The sequence below is a fragment of the Ciconia boyciana genome, chromosome 2, assembly GCF_034638445.1.
Source record: "Ciconia boyciana chromosome 2, ASM3463844v1, whole genome shotgun sequence".
Lineage (NCBI taxonomy): Eukaryota > Metazoa > Chordata > Aves > Ciconiiformes > Ciconiidae > Ciconia > Ciconia boyciana.
The window spans coordinates 27335867-27357287 of NC_132935.1; the positions used below are offsets into that span (position 1 = coordinate 27335867).

Here is a 21421-nt window from a genome sequence, read left to right on the forward strand (position 1 = left end):
TTACTGGTATTGAAAACATTTTTCAGGCAGTGGTTGGTTTGGTCCTGTTCACGTGCTCAAGAGGTTAAACTTACTGCCAGAGATGTGGTCTGGAAGAGTTTCTTGCTGGTTCAGACAGGCTAGGGCTGTTGAAGGGGTTTTCTTCAGTGGGGAAAGAGGGAAGGGGGTATTGCTTTCCTGTTTATCATGGCCTTATAATCACTTACATGTGTGGGGTTTTTTTCCTAAAAAAATACCCCAGTAGGGAATCTTTGACTTCTCCTGTGACCTCAGTTGCTCCTGTTCTGTTTAAGGTCAAAAAAAATTTATGTAAGACAATGGGAGCAATTTCTGGCTACGTAGTTGCGGGGATAAGAAGAATAGAGAAGATGTTTTGTGGAACATCTGTTACATAGTTATGCTTTATTGTGGGCAACTGAATTGGATGACCTGGTCATCAGTCTCTATATTTTCCTGTATTGTCTTTAAGTGCTCTCAGTGGAGAACTATTAGTAGTATTTTTCTACCTTCCTGCCTAAGCACAGGCTAGCTTTTATTGGAGCTAACCTCTAGTAATTATAAAGCCAACATCACAATAACAAGCAAACAGATGGGACATATAATATTCATAAATTATTGAATGCAGCTTCCTCATCCTTCACAGTAAGCTCTTCAGGACAGGGACAGACAGTGTCTTGTATGCACCTACAGTACAACAAGGAGGTAAGCAACAGCCAACATGATTTGTCAAATCAAATCAATTTTCTTCTCTGACAGAGCAGCAAACCTTATCGATGGGGAAGAGGAAGAGGTGCCATGTTGTCAAGCCTTGTCAAGGCTTTTTGACAATGTATTCTGGTAAACAAACTAGAGATGCATGTATATGAAGCTACTGCAAGATGGGTATCAAATTGGTATGGAAGCTGTTCTCGGTAGTTATTAATGGTTTATTGTCTGTTTGATAAAGGTGTAATGAGGGGTCCATAGTGGTCTGTCCTGGACCCAATATTTTAATTGCAAGTGGGATGATGAGTTTAGTTTGTGAATTATACCAGTATGGGAGGCAGTAAATGTCCTGGTGTCAGCTGAGATAGAGTTAATTTTCTTTATAGTGGCTGGTATGGGGCTATGTTTTCGATTTGTGCTGAAAACAGTGTTGATAATACAGAGATGTTTTAGTTGTTGCTGCACTGGTCAAGGACTTTTCAGCTTCCCGTGCTCTGCCAGGTGCAGAAGAAGCTGGGAGGGGACACAGCCAGGATAGTTGATCCAAACTGGCCAAAGGGCTATTCCATACCACATGACGTCATACTCAGTATATACAGCTGGGGAAGAAGAAGGAAGGGGGGGACATTTGGAGTGATGGCGTTTGTCTTCCCAAGTAACTGTTATGCGTGATGGAGCCCTGCTTTCCTGGAGATGGCTGAACACCTGCCTGCCCATGGGAAGGAGTGAATGAATTCCTTGCTTTGCTTTGCTTGCGTGTGTGGCTTTTGCTTTACCTATTAAACTGTCTTTATCTCAACCCTCCAGTTTTCTCACTTTTCCTCTTCTGATTCTCTCCCCCATCCCACCAGGGGGGAGTGAGTGAGCGGCTGTGTGGGGCTTAGTTGCTGGCTGGGGCTAAACCACGACAGTAAAGAGATATGAGTTTAAGATTAAAATTCAAACTAAATTTGAGAAATCGATGAAATGGCTTGGAAAAACAGAATAGAATCCAACAAGGAAAAGGGCAGGATTCTTAACTTTGGTATAAATAATCAACCTACGGACTGAATATGGGTAAGAAATGCTTAGGCAATAATTTTGGAGAAAGGATTTGTAACAGTGAGCAGAGTCACAGGCAGGCTGTGATTGAATGTGTAAGGAAAGTATATATATAAAAGATACCAGTAAGGCCTCAGATGAAGTGCTGTGTTCAATTTTTTACAAAGATCAGAAAAAAAGTCCATAGGAGAGCAAGAGGAGCCCAGAAGACAAAGACTGAAGAACTGGACTGAAGGACTGGTTCAATCTGGAGAGCACAAGACTTGAGAGATGTAATGGCAGTCATTAAATATATAAAAGCCTTATGCAAAGAAGAAAGGAATAAATCAACTGTCCTCCAAGTCTGTGGTGGATGAGACAAAAAGTAACGTGATAAGAATTCCGTATGGGAGATTTGAGTTAGATATCAGACATGAGGAAACTTTTTATGATAAACCTAGTGAAGCACCAGGAGAAAGCTAGTGAGGCTGTGCCATCTCCATATTTAAGGACCTGTTTTTCTGTGATTGTGTGTGGAACATGGTTGCTGGATCTGTCCTGCAGGTCAGTATCTGTGACAACAATGTAATCATCTCTCTTTCTCTTGTCTTTGCTACTTAGCTTCTATCTGGCAGACTCCCTCCTGTTCAGCTTTTTCCCCTATTAAGTGAGCTGCAAGTACACCTTCAAACGGGATATATTAAAAAAAGTCTGAGGCCTCTAGGGACAGAGATGGCAAAGACCAGAAGAGCACGCTTAGGACTTGCACAGCTCTGGAACGATGGTGCTGCATGCTACCTCCGTCTTCCTAGACAGCTCTGACCATAAGTCTGTTTCCACTTATTTCAGAGTATATCACATTTTCCTCTATTTGGAGCCAACAAAGTTAATAAAATCAGCATAAGTCAAATTGGAGCTGGGTGCAGTCTGTCTCAGAAAGGCAGAAAGACTCTTTGTGTGCTGTGTATCCCTCTTACCACATGTTATGCTGCCTTTTTCATATCTCTCATCATCAAAGAAATAGTACGATAGTTTCTGTAGTCCAAAAATCATCTAATCAAATGTTTCATAAAAATATGGCTTTTAATTGTGTTAATGGTGCGTACTTCACTCCTAAGCAGTAGTATTTTTGTTTTGCTTTTCTCATTTTCACAATTTATACTAAAACATGGTTGTTTATATGAAAGTGCAGCTGCTAGTAGATGTTCTGTAGCAAAGTAATAAAAACGTGCTCAAACTGACCTGTGCACATTAATGCATGTATATATTATGAAGGTGGAGAAGAAAAGAGCGAAACACCCACCCAGTGATCTGTTTCAAATTAATTGTGTTAATTTATTTTTAAGAAAGGTATTTAATGTTTTCATAGTTGTCTATTTGAGTAGGAAATGTTAAGGAGACTGTTGGAAAGGTTAATGGAAGAACTGCCATCATGCGTGTTGAAGATACTCCTTTTACATGGAGCTATTACTTTTTAATGGCTGTAGGCGTGCACCTGTTGGGCTTGAGCAAAGATTGTAAAAGATGATTTAGCATGGAAAGCCGTGAAAAAGGACCACCCATCAAATAGTATCTAGTAAGCATCAATATTTTTAGTGCTGTTCTTCAGATCTTTTATTATGGTCTTGCAGTTAATTGAGTATATTCTACAGGTATTGAAAACAATGAAATTACCTGACTAATTAGCTGATTTAAAGTGTTAATGTTATTTTTTGTTTTGTACATTATTGATAACCAGTTTTCTCAATTTCTTTTCTTAATTGCTTTTATGGATTTTTAAAATACTCCTTAAAAGAAGTATCAGAAAAGGTGCTAATTTAAATATGTTCTTAATTACTCATAATCAATGTATGTCTAATACAAATTTTAAATGTAAAGCATTTCTTTAATGAAATGCTGCTTTTCATGACAACACATAGCAAATTCTGAAGGGTTTTCTAAAGGATTCTGTTTCCAGTCAGAATATTATATTTAACAAATATTACCAGACTTCTGTTTTGGGATCAGGGAAAGATAGCAATAATTAAATGAGTGTATTTTGGTATACTTAAGGATGCTTTATATTTTGGGATTTTTTTAATCTTGCATGCAGCATAAAAGGAACTTATTCATTTTAATGCATCCTTCTTGTTGGCTTAAAGCTGAAATATAGTTGCTTGAAAATTAATTTACCCCTCATGAATGACTGGTTGGATTATCTTTGTAGCATTAAATGTCAACCCTCAGCTCAAAGCACATAGTGTCTACGGTAAAAAGTTGTCCCTGTGTACTTAATGTTGTGTTAAATGATGATGTGTCCTTTGCAAATGTATTATTAGTGTCAAGCTGTTCTGTCTCTCAAGATTGAAAAATGGTCAGTGATTTGAGCTGCCATTAAACCTGAATAAAAAAGAGAGAGGCTGTGGGGGGTTTTCATGCCTTTTCTGAGTACAGACATACTCTTGAGTACGTATAAGACATACCAAAATGTTTCTGTTAACCTAAGACTCCAAAAACTCCATTTGGAATCACAGCAATTAAAAATAAGAAAATCTTACTTCTGCTTCTCGGGAAAAGAATGGTCATTGAATACATCTGACACTAAGAGCACAAAACCCAATAGTAAATACTTGAGAACTTGGTCTTGTTTCTGTAGACATGAACTAGAGTTCTGGTGCTGATTCTCAAACGTAGATTATAACCCTGTTACTGATTTGTGATTTGCTGTCTGATTTAACTGAGGTTAGGCCTGAAATTCCTTTGGAATTTTGTTTTTCTGAGGTTCCTCTAACGTCCTAAATAAATAGTTATTTCCAGTTTTAGAGTTATAGTGTATGGATGAGGCATGCATGTTTAAGATGTGTCGTGTGTGAGTAGAGTTTCACTGGATTGAAATTTTGTTACTCAATTAATATACAATGACTGGTTTAAAATCCCTAAAAGATATTTAATCATGTACTTCTGTACATGCACCTTAGAAGCTAGATGCCTAGGTACCTTTATGGATCTGGGTGATGTTGCAGAGCACTTGAGAAAACACTTCTTTCCCCATGCCAGACACCTAACTTGCTGGCATTAATAGAGGCACTTAAAGAAAAATTCTGCTACTGTGTATGAGATGATAGAGCCCAGTTTTGAGGAGTCCCAGGGCATGTAGGAAAAAAATATACTTATATTCCCTCCTATTAAAAAACAAACTAGTGTAAAGTTATGGAATTGTTGAAAGTACAAACTGATTTGAACTTTTTAGTCCATTGACTTGCTGTTTATAGACCCTACTGAATTCCTTTGGTGCACTTCAGTTACATTACTATTACATTACTATAGTTACATTAAGGTATTTCAGACAATGTGATTTTATGGCCAAATTCTCCCTGAGTTGTCAGCCATTTAGGTGGTTCCCAGGAATGTTCCCTGATGACTGGGAAAAGGCAAATGCCATGCCCATCTTCAAGAAAACTAGGAGGAGGACATGGACATACTAGAGTGAGTCCAGTGAAGGGCCAAGATGACTATCTGGAACACAAGATGTACAAGGACAGGCCGAGAGAGCTGGTTTGTTCAGCTCTAAGAGAAGGCTCAGCTGAGATGTTATCGCTGTCTACAAATATTTAGCAGGAGGCTACAGACAGGGTGAAGCCTAACTTTTCTCAAAGGTGCACAATGGTAGGACAAGAGGCAAGTTAGAACATGGAAATTCCAATTAGGTGGGAGAAAAATGTTTTTACCAGAAGGATGGTCAAATGTTGGAAAAGGTTGCTCAGAGAGGTTGTGGAATCTCCACCTTGGGAAATACTCAAAACTCAGCTAGACAAGCTCAGCTAGACTAGCTCCCTGAGCAACTGGAGCTGACTTTCAAGCTGGATCCAGTTTAGAAGTTGTCTCTGTTGTGAGTGGAGGATTGGGCCAGATGACCTTCAGAAATCCCTTCTAACCTAAACTGTCCTGTGAGTCTGTAGCTTAAAGCGCCAGGGACCATGGCTGGCACACAGGAACGATTCTGAAGAAGCAGTGTGATAATTACAGCACATCTTCACAACAGTGGCTCTCTAGTACAGACGTAGCTAATTGGCTTGGGAACCACCACGGCATAGCTGAGCAAGGGTGGAATTCACTGGGAACCACCAGCTAAGCTGTGATTTTAGATGCATTTTACAGTCCCTTCATGGCTCTGTGATGTTCTCTCTATAGTGCTAATAATACTTAAGATAATTACTTCAAGGGTAATTTGGCCATGTCCACAAATGTCCCAAAAGTCCAGATAAAATCATGTAGGAAACGGATTTTCCTTCTCCACTTGTCCTTTAGATCTAGTTTCCTTGGCTCAATTCATCTGCTTAACCTTAGAGGTGAAACCAACCTGCCTGACTTGGGTGCTGAACAACTCTAGGCTCTCTCTGTTGTTGTTGACAGTAAAATACGCGCTGCCAGGGAGCACTTTAGGCTGTCCTAGACTGCTGTCACTCACTCTTTGGAGAAGTCTCTCTATTGGAAGTAAAGAGAGACCTAAACAAGCAATCACCTAAAACTGAAGTCAGGTGCAATGGCTGTGACCTTCTATGTCTTGCATGTAAGGAGGTTGTGGAGGATAGTGTGACTGAGCCTGCCTCCGTCTTGGACCTTTGCCCCTGCCAGCAAGATCTAACTTTTCCCTCCTGCCTGTTGCAGCGGGGAAAAGGAGGGATTCTTGAAGTCAGACTGTGGAAACCCTGAAAAGACCAGAGGACCGTTTTCTTCTTCTGTGTTTGTTCGGTAGGATTTTGTGGGAAGGTTCCTGGAACCTTCGCTAATTCAGATCAATAATCATAATAAGAACATTGATTTCAGCTTAACTAGGTGTGTGATTTCACACTTCCAGTTTGACAGCAAAGCTTGTCACAGTCTATCTCTAGTTTCTAACTAGCTATGTATACAGTTTAGTATAGGTTTCAGCATCAGTTATATTAATATACTTTAGTTAAACTACTACTGGTAACTGAAATTTACCCAGTAATTGTAGTTTTGTTACGACTTAAACAATACTTTAACATATGAAATGGATTGCTACTGTATGGAAAATGTTTTACTAATGTTTTGATTATGACTATAATACCAGCACAGAAAGATTCAGGACAGCAGTTTGTTGGTTGTTATGAATTATAGTGAAAGTGTTGAAAGGAATTTTAAATCTGTAATGTTGATTAGCAAATTTTTACTATCTGTCAGGTTTTTTGGCATGCTGTAAATAACTCATCTTCAAATAATTTGTCTGAGTAATTAAATTTAGATTGCACATTTCTCATTTCAAATATTTTGACTCTTATCTATTTGCTTTTCCATTGTGGCTTAATTGGTGTGGTCTATATAAACGGACAATAAATTTATATACCTTTGTTATAAAGATCAGTCAGTGAATAGAACTTGGTATTCATCCCAGACAGAATTATGATTGAATGTATTTGCAAGATTAAAGCACTGAATTTACTTTTTTCTAATTAAAGGCAATTAAAGATTTGCAGACACAAATAAAAGACAATGAATTGAGGAATAAGTGTAGGAGCAAGTCCATTTGCAGGTGAAAAGAAGTGCCTTTGAAGCAGAACCAGCTGTATTTTCATTGAAAGAATAACAGTTTAGGAAGCTTTTCTGCATGTGCTTGCTTGATAGCATAATGTACTCATAAGCAGCTTATGCAGTACAGTATTCAGAAAATAGCGGTGCATTAATTTTTAAAGTAGCAAATGCAGGCAAAGAGCAATGCTGCCACATGATGATAATGAAGGTGGATATTGTAAAGTCTACTGAGAGAAAAGAAAGCAGGGAGCTCCCGAAATGTGAACATTTATAAAACAATAACTAGATATTCATATGATAATAAGATTGGACAGCAGCATCAACAAAGGCCAGAGATGCAGTCCTGTTTCTGCTAAACCCTGATGAATTGAAAAGCAGAGAGGTAGTCTTTAGTCTGTTATTCAGTTCCAGTAGTGAGCTATTGTTAGAATGAGAGAGTAAATATCTAGAAGTGTTGGGAATCTAATTTTTTTTCTTGTGAAGTTATTCTATAGATTTGTTCAGGTTGTATCTTAAATGGCAGCATCTTTAAAAGCAATCTTAAATGTAGTCAGTTTTCTTAAATATAGTGCTCAGCATGTTGCATTCTCAGTTACACGTATAATAGAGCTTGGTACGTATGCAAAAGTACGATGTTATGCATACTACTTGGTAATGTCAGAGTATTTCTGTAGACTAAAAAAAAAGAGTGACCCAGAACTTAATGAACTTGTCTAGCTCATATGTATTATTTAGTTTTAAGTTTTGCATTAATCATGGTGTCATTGGAGGTTTAGTTAAAAAGAATACTGAATATACCACATCAGGTCATCTCTAATTTGTTATTAAAATTATTGAATAGAAGATACATGGGATCTCAATTTCCCTTGTGAGTAGAGATAAATCACAAAATTTCTTGTGAAATCTGTAGGTTTTTAATACTAGTTACATGAGGAGAAACAAACTCATGTTGCATATTGTATGAATGCCTAATATTCAGTCTGAGGGAGACACTTTGGCATTTTTCACAATACAGCTGTGTTTAGTAGCTCAAAAAGTACCTATATTTCACTCTTATCTTCACCCTTTTCTAATTCTACAGCTAGTAGAATAGTCTTTCATTTCTACCTGTGGAAGGTTTTCAAAGCAGGATCTGTAAACAGGGCACAACTCAGTTCAGCTGCTGCTGAGGTCACTCTGCCAGCAAAGGAGTAGAAAAAACTGTGCAACAAGGATGGAAGCAAGCGGTGGGATGAAAGGTGAGCTCTGGAGAGCTTCCGAAGGGCAGAGGCAACTTCAGGCACTGAAATGGAAAGGTGGATGATCTTTGCACATGGTCTTGGGAGGGACTGGCAGGAGGCAAGACAAGCAGGGTGATGATGGCTGTAGTCAGTAAGAAAAGTTGCCTTATTGTGGACTAGATCTTTGGCCTTAAAAATTGAAAGAAGGTGATGGACTTGGGAAAAGTTGAAAGAAGTGGCAAATTTGAAAAAAAAAAAAAAAAAAAAAAAAAGAAAAAGAAATTGGGGTAGTTATAAAAAAAGTTAAGCCGACACAGGAGTTTGAGAAATGAGGTGAGATGAAGAATTGATAACAATAATGAGAAGTAGAAAAGGAAAGGATTTTGCTTAAGTAATACAAAATTTGGTCTGGAAATTTTCCAGTTCTATCTTTTTGGATGCTTCTCCTTGCCTTCCTACATTCCCTCGGGAAAACTCAGTGTCTGTCTTGAACAGACATTGGGTAAAGCAGACAAATGGGGCTTTGTCTGAGTCCATCTTAGCTGGCTTTGATGGTCAGTTCCTGGGAAGAAGAAACGGCTTAAGCTGATGTCTCTGACAGATAAATGTACAACAAAGCCTGAAGGATAAGTGAGATAAAACTAGAAGACATCGGGAGTGTGAATATACGTATTCCAACTGGTTGAATTTGCAGACCCAAAAGAGCCTGTATTATTTATTTCTGCTTGTTTTCCAGGTGGTAATGATCAGTATTCATGTGGTAGGGGCTTTGCATTTCATAGTTCTTCATAGTCCTGTAGTGCAGATGTCTTTCCCAAGGCCTCAGAAAGTTCAGATGCTTTAAGAGTCTTTTCGTACAATTGCTGAATCTGGTTTTCATTACAAAGGACTCCACAGATGCCCTTTTTAAACTTTTGCACTTGGTGGACGCGGACTGTTTCCCTAACATTTTTTTTTTTTTTTCTTTTGGCTATCACGTTTAGCAAGGAGAGTGGTAAATTAGTGGCAGGTGCATAGATTTGGGGAACTACCAGCTCTAGAGTCATTATTAAAATAGCCTATTTGTTATATAGGGGGGGTAGTTGTTCATATCAGATTTAATATAAATCTGGAAGTATTCTCTAGGTAAGTACAATCCAGTCTTAGCCATGCCACGATACTGGAATAAATAGTACCAGAGTGCTTGAAACCGAGGGAAAGAACACCAATAAGCTTTCCCTTTACTAGGAGTAGACTTGGTCCTACTGATAGATCTAGTTCATAGGCTGGGTATCCTGTGCAATGTTTACCCCTGCTCATGTCACCTTCACAGTTGAGCCTTGGAGAGGAGGAGGGAGATTGGGCAATGGGAAGAAAGGGAGGTGGGTTTCACTAGCCAACTTCTTTCCCGTTTCTTATGGGCCTTACAAAGCTTTCTAGTTTTCATTATCTAATGCCATTGCATCACTGGAAGGGAAACCTCTGACTGTCCTGCTTTATTTACCCCAGATGGGAGAGCAGCAAACCTGAATTACGAGAACTGAAATTGAATTTAGTCCTTGTCTGTTATATACTTCTAAACGAAGGTGTTTGTCATGCTTAAACCATCCCAGATGGATAAATTTCTATAGTTTGTTCTCAAGTAAGTAAGAAATAAAGCTGCATTGCTTTATTGAAAGTTGGCTCCCAACAAACAAACACAAAAATTCAAGGCTGGGGTATATCTATGCCAAATTCGGCCTGGATTGAATTTTTATGAGTTATAAACTCCTGACATTTATAATGGAAACTCTGACATTTCTTTAACTATTTCATAGCAAAAGTAGACTGCAGTTCTTTAGGGAGAAGAAACACGTTCTCTTTCTGGCTGGCTTCATCTCATGACTTAGCCATTTTGGTGGTTCCTGCAATTCTTTCCCTAACTGTTCAAAAAAATTACTGTAGTCCTGATGGATCCTATTATCGGGTATCATTGACTTCTGAATAATAATGCTGCAGTGGTCCTGTCCTGCAAATGAGATACATTGCCTGGATGAATATATTGGAGCATCAGACATAAGTAGTCATTCTGTCATCTTTTCTTCACTCTGTCCTCTAAGAAGGTTCCTTGGATATGTGCTCCCCCCCCCCAATAGACATGGTTTCAGTTATTTTTTTCCTTTTGTCATTGAGTATTTTCTAAGTTATTTCAGGTCTTTTATTAATAATATCTGACCAAAGGATAATACAGAGACCTTCACAATATATAATCCCTAGGACTGAGGAGAGATTATACAATGAAAGCAAATTCATAATGCAAGGTCAGTATCCACAATAAGCTACAGAGAGAAGCTCTGTATTGAATATGAGCAGAATAATAGAAAGAGTGGACAAAGGTAGAGATGTGTTTCCATTAATTCAGTGTATCACTGGAGAAGACCTTTATTTTCCAATTCATGTTTCAGAATTTCACCGCTGCACTATAATATCCCAGTTTTGAAGGTGACCATAAAATGAGGAGCTTGCACTATTGGTTATGAATGTAAGACCACATCTGGTTGAGGAAGTGGAAGGGTTGCATGCACAAAACTACTGGGCATGGTTTTAGAGAAAAGGTTAAATTATTTGGATGTAACAATGATGAAAGCCAAATGTAAAACTAGGTAAAATTAGTGGTTAAAAATGGCCAAAGATTTCTGCTTTAAGCATTGTAGCTCAGCTTTGGAAATAGGCAAAAAGGCTAAAAAGGCATGTATGCATTAGGGGGGGAGAAATGGAAAGGACTTTTTTGAAAAGCCAAAGCAGTTGTACTGAGGCTCTACCCCTCTGAGCAGTTTCTTCACAGATTCCTCTTGTCCTTCTCCTTTTGTGACTGTTACCTGTACCTTGACTTCTGTTGACTTAAAGAAGCTGCGGTTAATAGTACAGCAGTAACAGGCCCTTCAGACAGCAAAAATCTGAGGCATATCAGAGATATCAAGTGTTTTATGCTTTATTATTAAGTTGAGATAAATGATTTATGCCATTTCTAAGTACTTGCATGTCCTCCTCTGAACTCAGTTCATATGGGCTCACAGTAACCAAGCACTTGGCTGCACTCTTTGTGACTGCAAGAGATAGTCCCCGTAACTTTTTTTAAAAAGTGCATCTAAGATACTTCTAGGTGATTTTGTGTAGTATGTTTCTACAAGCAGATGGTGTGAAGCAATGGTTTTATTAGCGCTTACTTGGACTGACTTGCATGTCTCTGAGTTCTGCTACTCGCAAATAATGTTCCAGTTCAGAATGATGAAACATATACACTCACCATAATGTCCTGTATTATACATTTATATATGCATTAGAGATGTCTAACCAACAAAAATTATAATGAAAATTTAGTTTTGATTGAAATGTGAGGGAAAAGTGTCATCCACCTTTAATCTACTTATTTGCTGTCTGATGCTTACTGAACAATTTAATAAATGTACTAGTGGATGGCTATCCGTATGTGTATTTTGATGTCTCTCTGGAGTAATAGGTTCTGCACTGATTTGTCAGCTCTTGCTTGTTGCTGTCATTGTCTGTGTTAAGGACCGTTGTTCCGCGGATTGGGTCCCTGTCTTATAGAGTAGCTCCTGCTTAAAGTGCTGGACTGTGGGATGTTTTCAAAATGATACATCTGACTTTTCAACTGAAATAATTGCAGACATTCTTTATCTTCTTTTTGCATCATTTTCATTAAATGTGCTTTTCTACTCTAGGAAAACAAGATTATAAGAAAACCAGGCCTATGTTAAGAGCTACAAGATTAAAAGCAGAGGCCAAGAAAACTGCACTAGGCGTAAAGGTAGAGATCTATTTGATAGCTTATACCACCTTTGTGTGTATGTTGTTTCTTTTCCCCATAGATGTACTGTGAATATTGATTTCTGAGAGATATTGTTTATGACACTTCAAAGTCTAAGTGGAATGCCAGAATCTAAAATATTTATGATGGATTGCTTTTACTTAACCCTAAAATAACTAGAATAGTTGAAATGCCAAAAGATTTTAAGTAGTCCGTGTCCTTGTTATGATGCATACTTACTTTAAGGTCAATAAAGTACTGTACGCTTAGAAAATTGACCTTTTCAGGGAGCCTCTCTACACACAGAACAAATGCTTTAACGATTTCATATAGTTACAAAAATTACAATAAACATCTTCCTTCTTCCTCTTCCTAGCCTATACCCAGGAGTAATTTAAAGACAGGGTTTGTTAAGTATTGTAAATTCTCAGGATTATTATCTCATCTACATCCTTGTGTACTGCCTCTGACTTGGAAAAAGAAGGCTTAACTAACAGCAAAACACATTGAAAGGTACTGAACTTTACTTTGGAAATGTCCTTTTTTCAGGCAGGTATGAAGTATAATAATGACTATTTGATCACGGCTGTGAATAGGAGCAAGGAGGACAATTAGGAATATTTTGTGCTGTCTGCTACCCAGTGTGTCATCAAAATGGGATTTGTCTGAACACACATTGTTTAAGTTGCATCCGCTGTTTTTCCCTCAAACTTATTTTTGAATCAAATTGATACACAATTAGCTCAGCAGCAAGGGTAAAAACTGAGCAAAATAAAAAAGTGGAACAAATATCTGGGCATTCTAGTGAAAGAAACTTCAGAAATGTTAAAAGGAGAACATTTTCTTGTTTCTGGCAGATGAGAAATCAATTTTTTCAAGTTATAGCTTATAGCAAATGCCAAGGTATTACTACCAAGCTGTAACAGCTGTTGAGCTGCCAGATGATGTATTTGGTTGTCTTCCAGAATTTGCTATTATAATCACGAAACAGTGCTTTCTTTTTGCTCCTGATTGCTGATCTCGATCAAGCATTACCGTGCGATGCAGTATGTTTTCACAACATAATCTCCTCAGTTAGTGCTGTGTGTCAGGTTTTAATGAGAAAAAGTAGACTGCCTTTTTTGTTTAAAGGATAGATTATTAACCTTTTGAGTTCAATGTTTTTCCTTCCTTTCTTATTAAATTTTACTTTTTCTTTTCATTTTACTTTCAATGGCATGACCTTTTAAAAGTGATGTTCTACTTGGAGATTTTTGCTGTACAGCCTAGTTCTTTTAAAATGTGCAAGTTTTTTGCATGTCTTTAGCAAGTGAGAAAAATATGAACCTTGGTCCTTCAAAACCTGTTCTGTTTCCTTATTTTCTTAAGTAATTCTTACTTAAAAATGAGGGAGAACAGGAAAGCATATGTGTAATGAAGAATCAGGTATTAGTGAGTACAGAAATCAAGAACAGTTCAATTTGTACAAATATGTTCCTGCATGTTATAGCAGAACACCAGCTGACTTCTAGGTAAGAATGAGTTTTGCCATCAAGGCACACACGTGCTCTCCAGGTCATGGGATGTTGTGTTTCTGGGGTTCTTTTAGTTGCAGTGTGCAATGTCTCAGGTCTGCAATTCTGCCTCTGCCTTTAAAAAAAAAAAAAAAAAGAAATTCTTTAAAATACTGTCTTCTGGCTGTAATGTTTTTTGCATGCCTGGACCTTAAAATATGACTGTGGATCATCCCCAAACAGATCACAGTCATTTGCTTTGCTTCCTAATTGCTGAGAAAAGCTGACAGAGCTGAAGCAAAAGGGAAGGTAAGCTGGGCACCTTCCCCTCCGGGGATATGCTTGTAGGGGAAGGAAAGCAGGGCCTTTGTAAGCATCCTTCTCACTGAGCCTGCTTAATGCCAACAACCTCAGGCTTACTAAATGTTACAATGCTTCTACCAGAATATGGGCAATCCCTGTAGAATAAAACTCTGCACTTCTTCTGACAGACCCTGCAGCACTCAGCACAGAAGCGAGGCATATTTAATGTCTCCGGATAAACTTGCACCTCTTCCCGTCTCACAGTGACAACTCTTCACCCTGCTCTATCCCTCCAGCTCAGCAGAGCTTCGCCATGGGCAGTAGATATGCCTGGAGTGTCTGCAGGGAAATCACCCTCCCTACCCCAAGAGAGGCTGCTTAGTTGTGAAGCCCCGTACCCTCTCCCTCTCTTTCAGGCAGGGCTTGTTTTGCTCAGTCCATTATTAAGTTCCTCCAGCTGTCCAAGAGCAGTCTTCTTATTTTCATCCTCCACACCTATCCCAGATACTCCTCTGTTGTCTTCTGGATAAATTTTGAAATAAGAATTTCTTGAAGTCTGCTGCTTAGTGTGACAGCAGGGTGTTAAACTGCTCTTCAATGCCTGTGGCTGTCCGAAGGGTCAGCAGAGTTGAGGTCCCATCAGGTTATGTACATTTGTGAAACTGTTTTGAGGCTTGAGTGTGCATTCCTTTAATTGTTTCCTAATATTAAGAGTTTTTGAGTATTCCTGAGCTCTTCCTTCGGGAAGGTATCATCACAATTGTCACTTCATATTAACAGAGTTTTCTGATGGTGATAAGTGACATGATTCACCTTCCAAAGACTGGGATTTTAGTCTTTTTATATGATGTAGGCCCCAATTCTGTATTGTGACAGTTGGTTAACTTCAATCTGTGTTGAGGAAAAAAAAAGTGGTGTAACTACAGTGCAATGGAATAAGTAGGCAGCACTTTAGTAGAAATATCCAAAGTTCTTGTAAATCTTTGAGAAAACACATACATATGTGTATTTACCATATATTTTATTTGTTTTTCCAGGTTTCAGTACATGATGCAGTATGCAGCATTTCAAAATATATTAGCATTTTCTTATAAAAAGCTAAGTTGCAGTTTATAAAAATATTGTAGAGGAAGGGTATCCTTATGATACATGTAAAAGTACAAGCTCTCTGGGAAAGAGGAATATTTTTATAATTCTGTGAAATACCTAACATGATAAGTACCATACTGCCACTTAAAATGGTAGGATTTTTAGTGCTCAGTGATATGTCTAGAGTTGTTTTGCACTAGTGTCCTGAAGAGCTTATATCCTAGCTGTAAACTAAGACTTTGTGTAGTATTTAAGAGAAAAAAACCCAGAGGACTGGAAAATAGTGAAGGGATTTTAGTCCTTAATTTCAATGAAGATAATGAAATTCAACTGTTGTGTATTTCACCATAAGAGCTGACAACATTCACTTAAAAAAAAGGCCCTATAAATGACATCAAACTTTTCAGAACCAATCCCTTGGAGATCCTTCACATTTCATCGCTGGCATACTAATTAGCTTGTCTTGTCAAACTTTGATTGCCTTGTCATTTTAATGCAAGGTTTAAAGTAACAAAGTTTCTTTCAGTCACTGGCATTTAGTACTTTTTAATTTCCCCAATGAGAGATCTTATCCGTGTTGATAATGTCAGAGAAGCAGCTAAGCACTAATAACTATCAAAAGTTAGTTCAAGCAGGGTGACCATGCTAGTATTTGGTGGGTAATATTTGCTCTTTAAACATGTTTCAAAATTAAATATTATAGCAGAGCTATTGTGCTGGCTCTGTATATGTGACGCTAATGCAGGCAGTGCCAGAATATATGGTATCTCTTGGAAAAGCAGGACCCCTGTCTCGAGAAGCAACTCAGAGAGAAAGCAGTATGCTGTATGTCTCCTGGTGTTTGAGTAGGACAAAACCCTTTGTAGCAGTACCAAAAAGGGTGCGTCTGAACCTTTTCTGTGTGGTTGTTTTGTTGTCCCCCCACAGGGGGCTCGTGCTGGTGGAAGCCCACCTGCTCACCCTTACCAGGTGGAGCAGCAAGGGATCTGCACCATCGGTGCTAACTCTGCTCTCAGTGGGTGAGGAAGAGGTGCCAGCAGGAGGGTGGTAAGCAGGAAATGGTTTGAGGAATATGGAAGCTCAGCCCCAGATAGCTGGGGTTTGGTAGACAGAGGCCGAAAGTAATGGGAGTTCTTGGGGAGAGATTTTTTTCACAGGCTGCAAGAATGAATCAGTGGTCTATGGGATAGATGATGAAGTTTTCTCTCTTGTTGAAAGGTAGACACAAATTTGAACAGCAGTATTTTACACCCACTTGCAAAGACATAATCAACTGCAGAATACCAGTCCATAGAGAATTATTAGCAACGTAGTACATTGATTGAGCTAAGGAAAAAATGTTTCCTAAAAAAGTGAGAGCTTACTGTCTGTCATATCTACTTCATCTATTGTGTAGCTAGCTAGATCATTATTAAGAATTTATCTCATCTGGAACAAGTTATGTATGAATAGATAACAGGACATTCCTAATGTATTTTGGCAAAGGGTATTCTCTGATTTCATGCTGTTCATAATCTGCTAAGTTAGTGAACTACATTTGCCAAGATAAGTTGGGAATATAGTTTCATAGCTTTGCAGAAATGAAGGCCACAAGGGACTATTAGATCATTTGATCTGGACTTCTATGTGTTACAGATCATAAAATTTCATCCAAATACTTTCTAGGAAGTCCAAGCACTCTATAATGGCCAAAATACTGGGTCCAGCTTATGTGCCTCACATAAAGAGCAGGGCAGCTTAATGTGCCACCAGTGAACAAAGTGTGATATTCCCAGTAATCCCAGTAGTCAGACTTTGATCCCTGACCTTGAAATGAAAGGGAGGGGAAAAAACGCGTACAAAGAGAAAAACAAAATCAGATTGCTCCCATCTGACCCTGGCCTGACCTGTGCATGTAAGTACAGTAATCATGGTGGTTTGAGCATGTGAACAAGATGCACCAAGCAGGAGCTTAGGAGGATTTTCTGTACCATCTCGGAGCAATAGTCTGTCTTTCTCAGGCTGTGGTTCTACTTATGACCAATCTCTAACACTTCAAAGGATAGTTGACAACAACAAAACCTCAAATCCCAGAAATGAAATCAATACAATTGGAGGAAAATTTCATTAAAAAGAAGGAAACTTCTTTTGATGCTATATAGAAAATTCTGAAGCATGAGGTGCCATTACGTTTAACATTCTGGTACTTCAGGGGTTCAGAATATAGCACTGACCATGTAAGTAATCCCAGTCTTGCCAGGGCGCTGAAGGAGAGGAGCATTCTGGAGGGCTGAGTTCGCCAACTCCAAGGCTGGCAGCCAGGACCTCCTTTTCACACAAGCCCAAGCTGAAGTATTCTTCCTGATAGCTAAATAAAAATGTGCTTTTTTTGAGAGATCTGACCATAAAAGACTCACAGCCAAGGAAGTCCATATTTTCCCCAAGAGATAACTGGAATGTTCAGTCATTCTTGCTCCTAGGAAATGGCATCTTATTTCAAGACGGAGCTTATCTAACCGCAGGTGGACCTTGAGAGGTTCTTGTAAACAAGATAGAAAGACACCACACTGTGAAATGCCTTACTTAAATACAGGTGTATGACATGTATAGTTATATGCTGTAACCAAACTACCTCTCATTCTTCTCTATGATAAAATAAATACCAGTCATCTCCCTACTGGAAATCTCTCCGCCTTTGCACATCCAGAGGTCACACTGAGGGAGTGGTTACCCCTTAAATCCAAAGACCTTTTTAGAGTCACAGTTTTCAAGGCAGAGTCCTCCACTTTGTAAGTACTATCTACGTCTTTGATACCTGTAGATATTATCTTGCATTTAGCTATATTAAAATGAATCCTGTTGCTTTGTGATCATATAGCCAGGCCTTTTAGATGACTCTGTAATAGTACCTTGTTCTCATTATTTGAGACAATAATGATCTTTGTTCCATCTGAAATTTTTACAATAAAAAATTTATAACATAAAAATTACCGATAAGTTAATAAATGACTTTTGTTACCTCGTATTAGATGTAGAATGTCCTACATTAAGGAAGTAAACATCCATTTTTAAATATTATTTTGTTGAAACTCTAAAAAATGGTCACAGTGAATGTCCAGATAAAGTCTTCCAGTTAGGAATTATATGAGATAAAAACGTTGATCATCAAGTCCATGTATGTTTGTTTTATTTCTACAGGTATCCATGGTCAGCATGATTTTCTTTTCATCTCTTTTCAGAAATAGCTAGAGATAGTTTAGCATTTCAATAGCAAAGACAGCAAAGTACCGCAAATAGCAAAGACAGCAATTTGTGGTACTCTTTCACCTAGTTTTAAGCTCGTTTTGGATAAAAAAGGTATGATCCTCCTTGGAGGACAATAAAAAATAGGTAAAAAATCTGACATTTCCTGAAAGTGTGATATTTCTCTATATGTGTAGGATATGATGCTGCCATACACAGTGTCCTGATTTGTGTTGTTATAGCCAACATTTTTTCCTCACACCTATTTTTTAATCTCCTGATTAACCTTGTTTAGATCCCAACTCTGCAGCTTGCTCCATCAGGGTGAATCTGAGGACATTATCAAAGTATTTTGGCATGAGAGACATAAAACTGAGAAAAAATGATAGGAGAATTAAATCTATGTTATGCTGTAATGGCATGTGTTTCTTTAATGGAAAAGTTTCTGAAAAACTTAACCAAGCTGAAAGCAGTAGGGTTCTACAGACATTATTCTAAATATAAGAGAATATAATAGAAAATTCTGTTCCTTTTAAAGGCTTCTTTGACTGTACTTTGGTATCGAGAGCAGGGATGTTATTTCCTCGTGTTCCGTACCATGTTATAAAGGGAAAAAAAGGAGGAAAAGCCCTGTGATCATTTTAAGTTTATTTCTATAGGACTTTTTCTATATTGGTTAATTATTCATGGTGAAATCCTCTGAGTAAATGGATTTGGCAGAGGGATGATGGGGATGATCCATAAAGTGCAAGAGAAAGTGAGCTATGTATGCCGAGCGGGGAGTATTTTAACATTTTATTTCTGTGCATGGCTTCAAAAACAAATACCAAAGCCTGATAAGTGTAAAACAAATTAAAATGACAATATATACTGTTGTTGCAAAGACAGTATAGTGCTGTAGCATCTCATTTGCTATTTATATTGCAAAATTTACGTTTATAAAAGTTCATAAACTGGGTGCAATTCTTAAGAGACTGCATATGCCTAGCTGAGAGCCAGGTGTCCTTTGTTAGGCCATTTATTTTAGATTTTTGTTACTCTGCCTTCTTCAGTAACTCAAAATTAAGGTTCTTGCATAATTCTCAAACCTGGAATTTCAATAAGGCTTTTCATTCCCAGGGTTAATAAACACTGATCCAGCCACCCAGTTCCTAATGCCGCTGTAAGCAAAGTAGTATTGTTATCTCAGTGTTATTCACTGTAAAACTTAGGCAGAGGAATTAAAGAACTACTCCTGTCAAAGCAGTTACTGGGCAGCCTGAGAATAAAAATCAAGATTTTCCCAGTTCCACTTCCTGGAAAACAAATCTTTAATGCAGACATTCCCCAAAATTTTCCTGCTGCTACCACAGCGTTTCATAAGGGAGACTGGGGAGAAGGGAGAGGAAAGGTGAACCTATTGTAAAGCAGAAAGCATGGCATCCAAACAAGGGAAAAAACTTTTTAACACTGGAATGAATTTGCTCTCTGTGTCAAGTGTGAACGGTGCCTGCATTGTACGGTTTTGTTGTCCACTCTCCTGAGCAGATGGAGCTTGCAGTTGTATGTCACTTGTTTATTACATCCTCTTAAGATTAGTAGCTGTGTGGCCAGATGGGTCTGGGAGCACAGCTGTGGATACAAGGAAATAAATGAAACCTGTCTGATGCTGCCATGCCCTTTTGTGAGATACTGACGTGTTGCAACTGCAACAAAGCAAAAATCACTTTCCTTTAATATATTAGTGAATTAGATGTACTTTCTTTTTTTTAATCAAATCATGTGAAATCAGGAGGATGAGGTTCAGAGGATGATATAATTCTAAGAGGAAAATGTAGTTGAAATCTGTAGCAAACAGCCTCAGCAAATTTACAGGAGCAATTTTAATGTGGTAAAATAAATTTAAAGTACATCTCAATCATCCATATAAAATGTAAAGCAAAGGTTTCTATAGAACAAAGACTCCTATAGAGCATACGCCAACTAGGCAGTAGTATTTCAAAGTTTATTAGATGGCATATGTTGAATTATTGATCCAACATTCTGATAAACTATAAAATGCATTCATGTAAATGCAAATGAAATGCTGTTCTATAGAAGAATGCCAGACTATGGGCTAGACTTTAAAAAATAAAGCTAACACAGTTTTAACTCCTTCATGGCAGTGGACACACAAAGTTGGTCACAAAGCCACCACCGATCTAGAGATATTGGATGGAATTTGTCCTACAGTGCAGGTCTCCACACCAGAGATACCATCTCCACACCCCTTCAAGTCTAAGGGGGGAAATAAGCATTTTTAGGAAGAATTCACCTGACCTCTTTGAGAGGACACAATGAATCTTACACCAAATAGGGTCAGATTCTCTCCTTGGATGGTAAAGGGTGTCTGATTGTCTAGGTGCGGTGTAGGCATCTCCTTTCAGTCCCACTGGCAGAACAGATTTGATGTGGCGTCTTCTGTACCAAGTCAGATTCGTTGTTACAAAGTCACTGAACTGTTTTTCTTCTCTCCTTTTAAGTATACAGCTGGATTGTTCTGATGCAGGTGGTTTGTAGGTTACCATGAAGCTGAGATTTGAAGGGGAGGTTGTTACTTCTTTTTGTAGAGGGAAGATGGTTTTAGGAGGTACAAACTAACTTTTGAGCAACTCAGTGCATGATTTTAAAAATACATCATGATGATAAGGAATGAAGCAGTGCATGTTGTTAGCTGTGGAAATGGCACTTTCTGTGAGCTGAAGAAACATAAGGATTTTTCTCAAATTTATATTTCTTCTTTCATTGTCTAGCAAAATGAGAGTCAAGACTATAGGAAGTGTGCTGTGCTTTCCAGGAAAATAAAAACTTAAAAATGTGAAATACTGTGACTTTGAAAGAAGTAGTGTTATAAAGAGGATAATCATACTATGATTTATTATATCTGAGATCTAAAGTTGGAGCTCAACGGAGTCCAGCCTTAAGATAGAAATTGATGATAGGCAGTCACATAATGAGTATGACGTGTAGTACAGAAACATTTTTCTGCTTCTGAAAGCTGCTATAAATCATGTATACTTTGGAAGACTCTT

General features: G+C 38.1%; 1 protein-coding gene across 15 annotated transcripts in view; it reads left to right on the forward strand.

Annotated features, from left to right (window-relative positions):
* Nucleotides 1–21421, forward strand: part of TRIQK (triple QxxK/R motif containing) — a 64056-nt gene that overhangs the window by 38903 nt on the left and 3732 nt on the right. For all 15 annotated transcript variants that reach the window (XM_072852230.1, XM_072852218.1, XM_072852228.1 and 12 more), the window contains one exon: nt 12179–12264. In XM_072852230.1, the coding sequence (XP_072708331.1) occupies nt 12179–12264 (86 nt within the window). The remainder of the gene's footprint in view (nt 1–12178; nt 12265–21421) is intronic.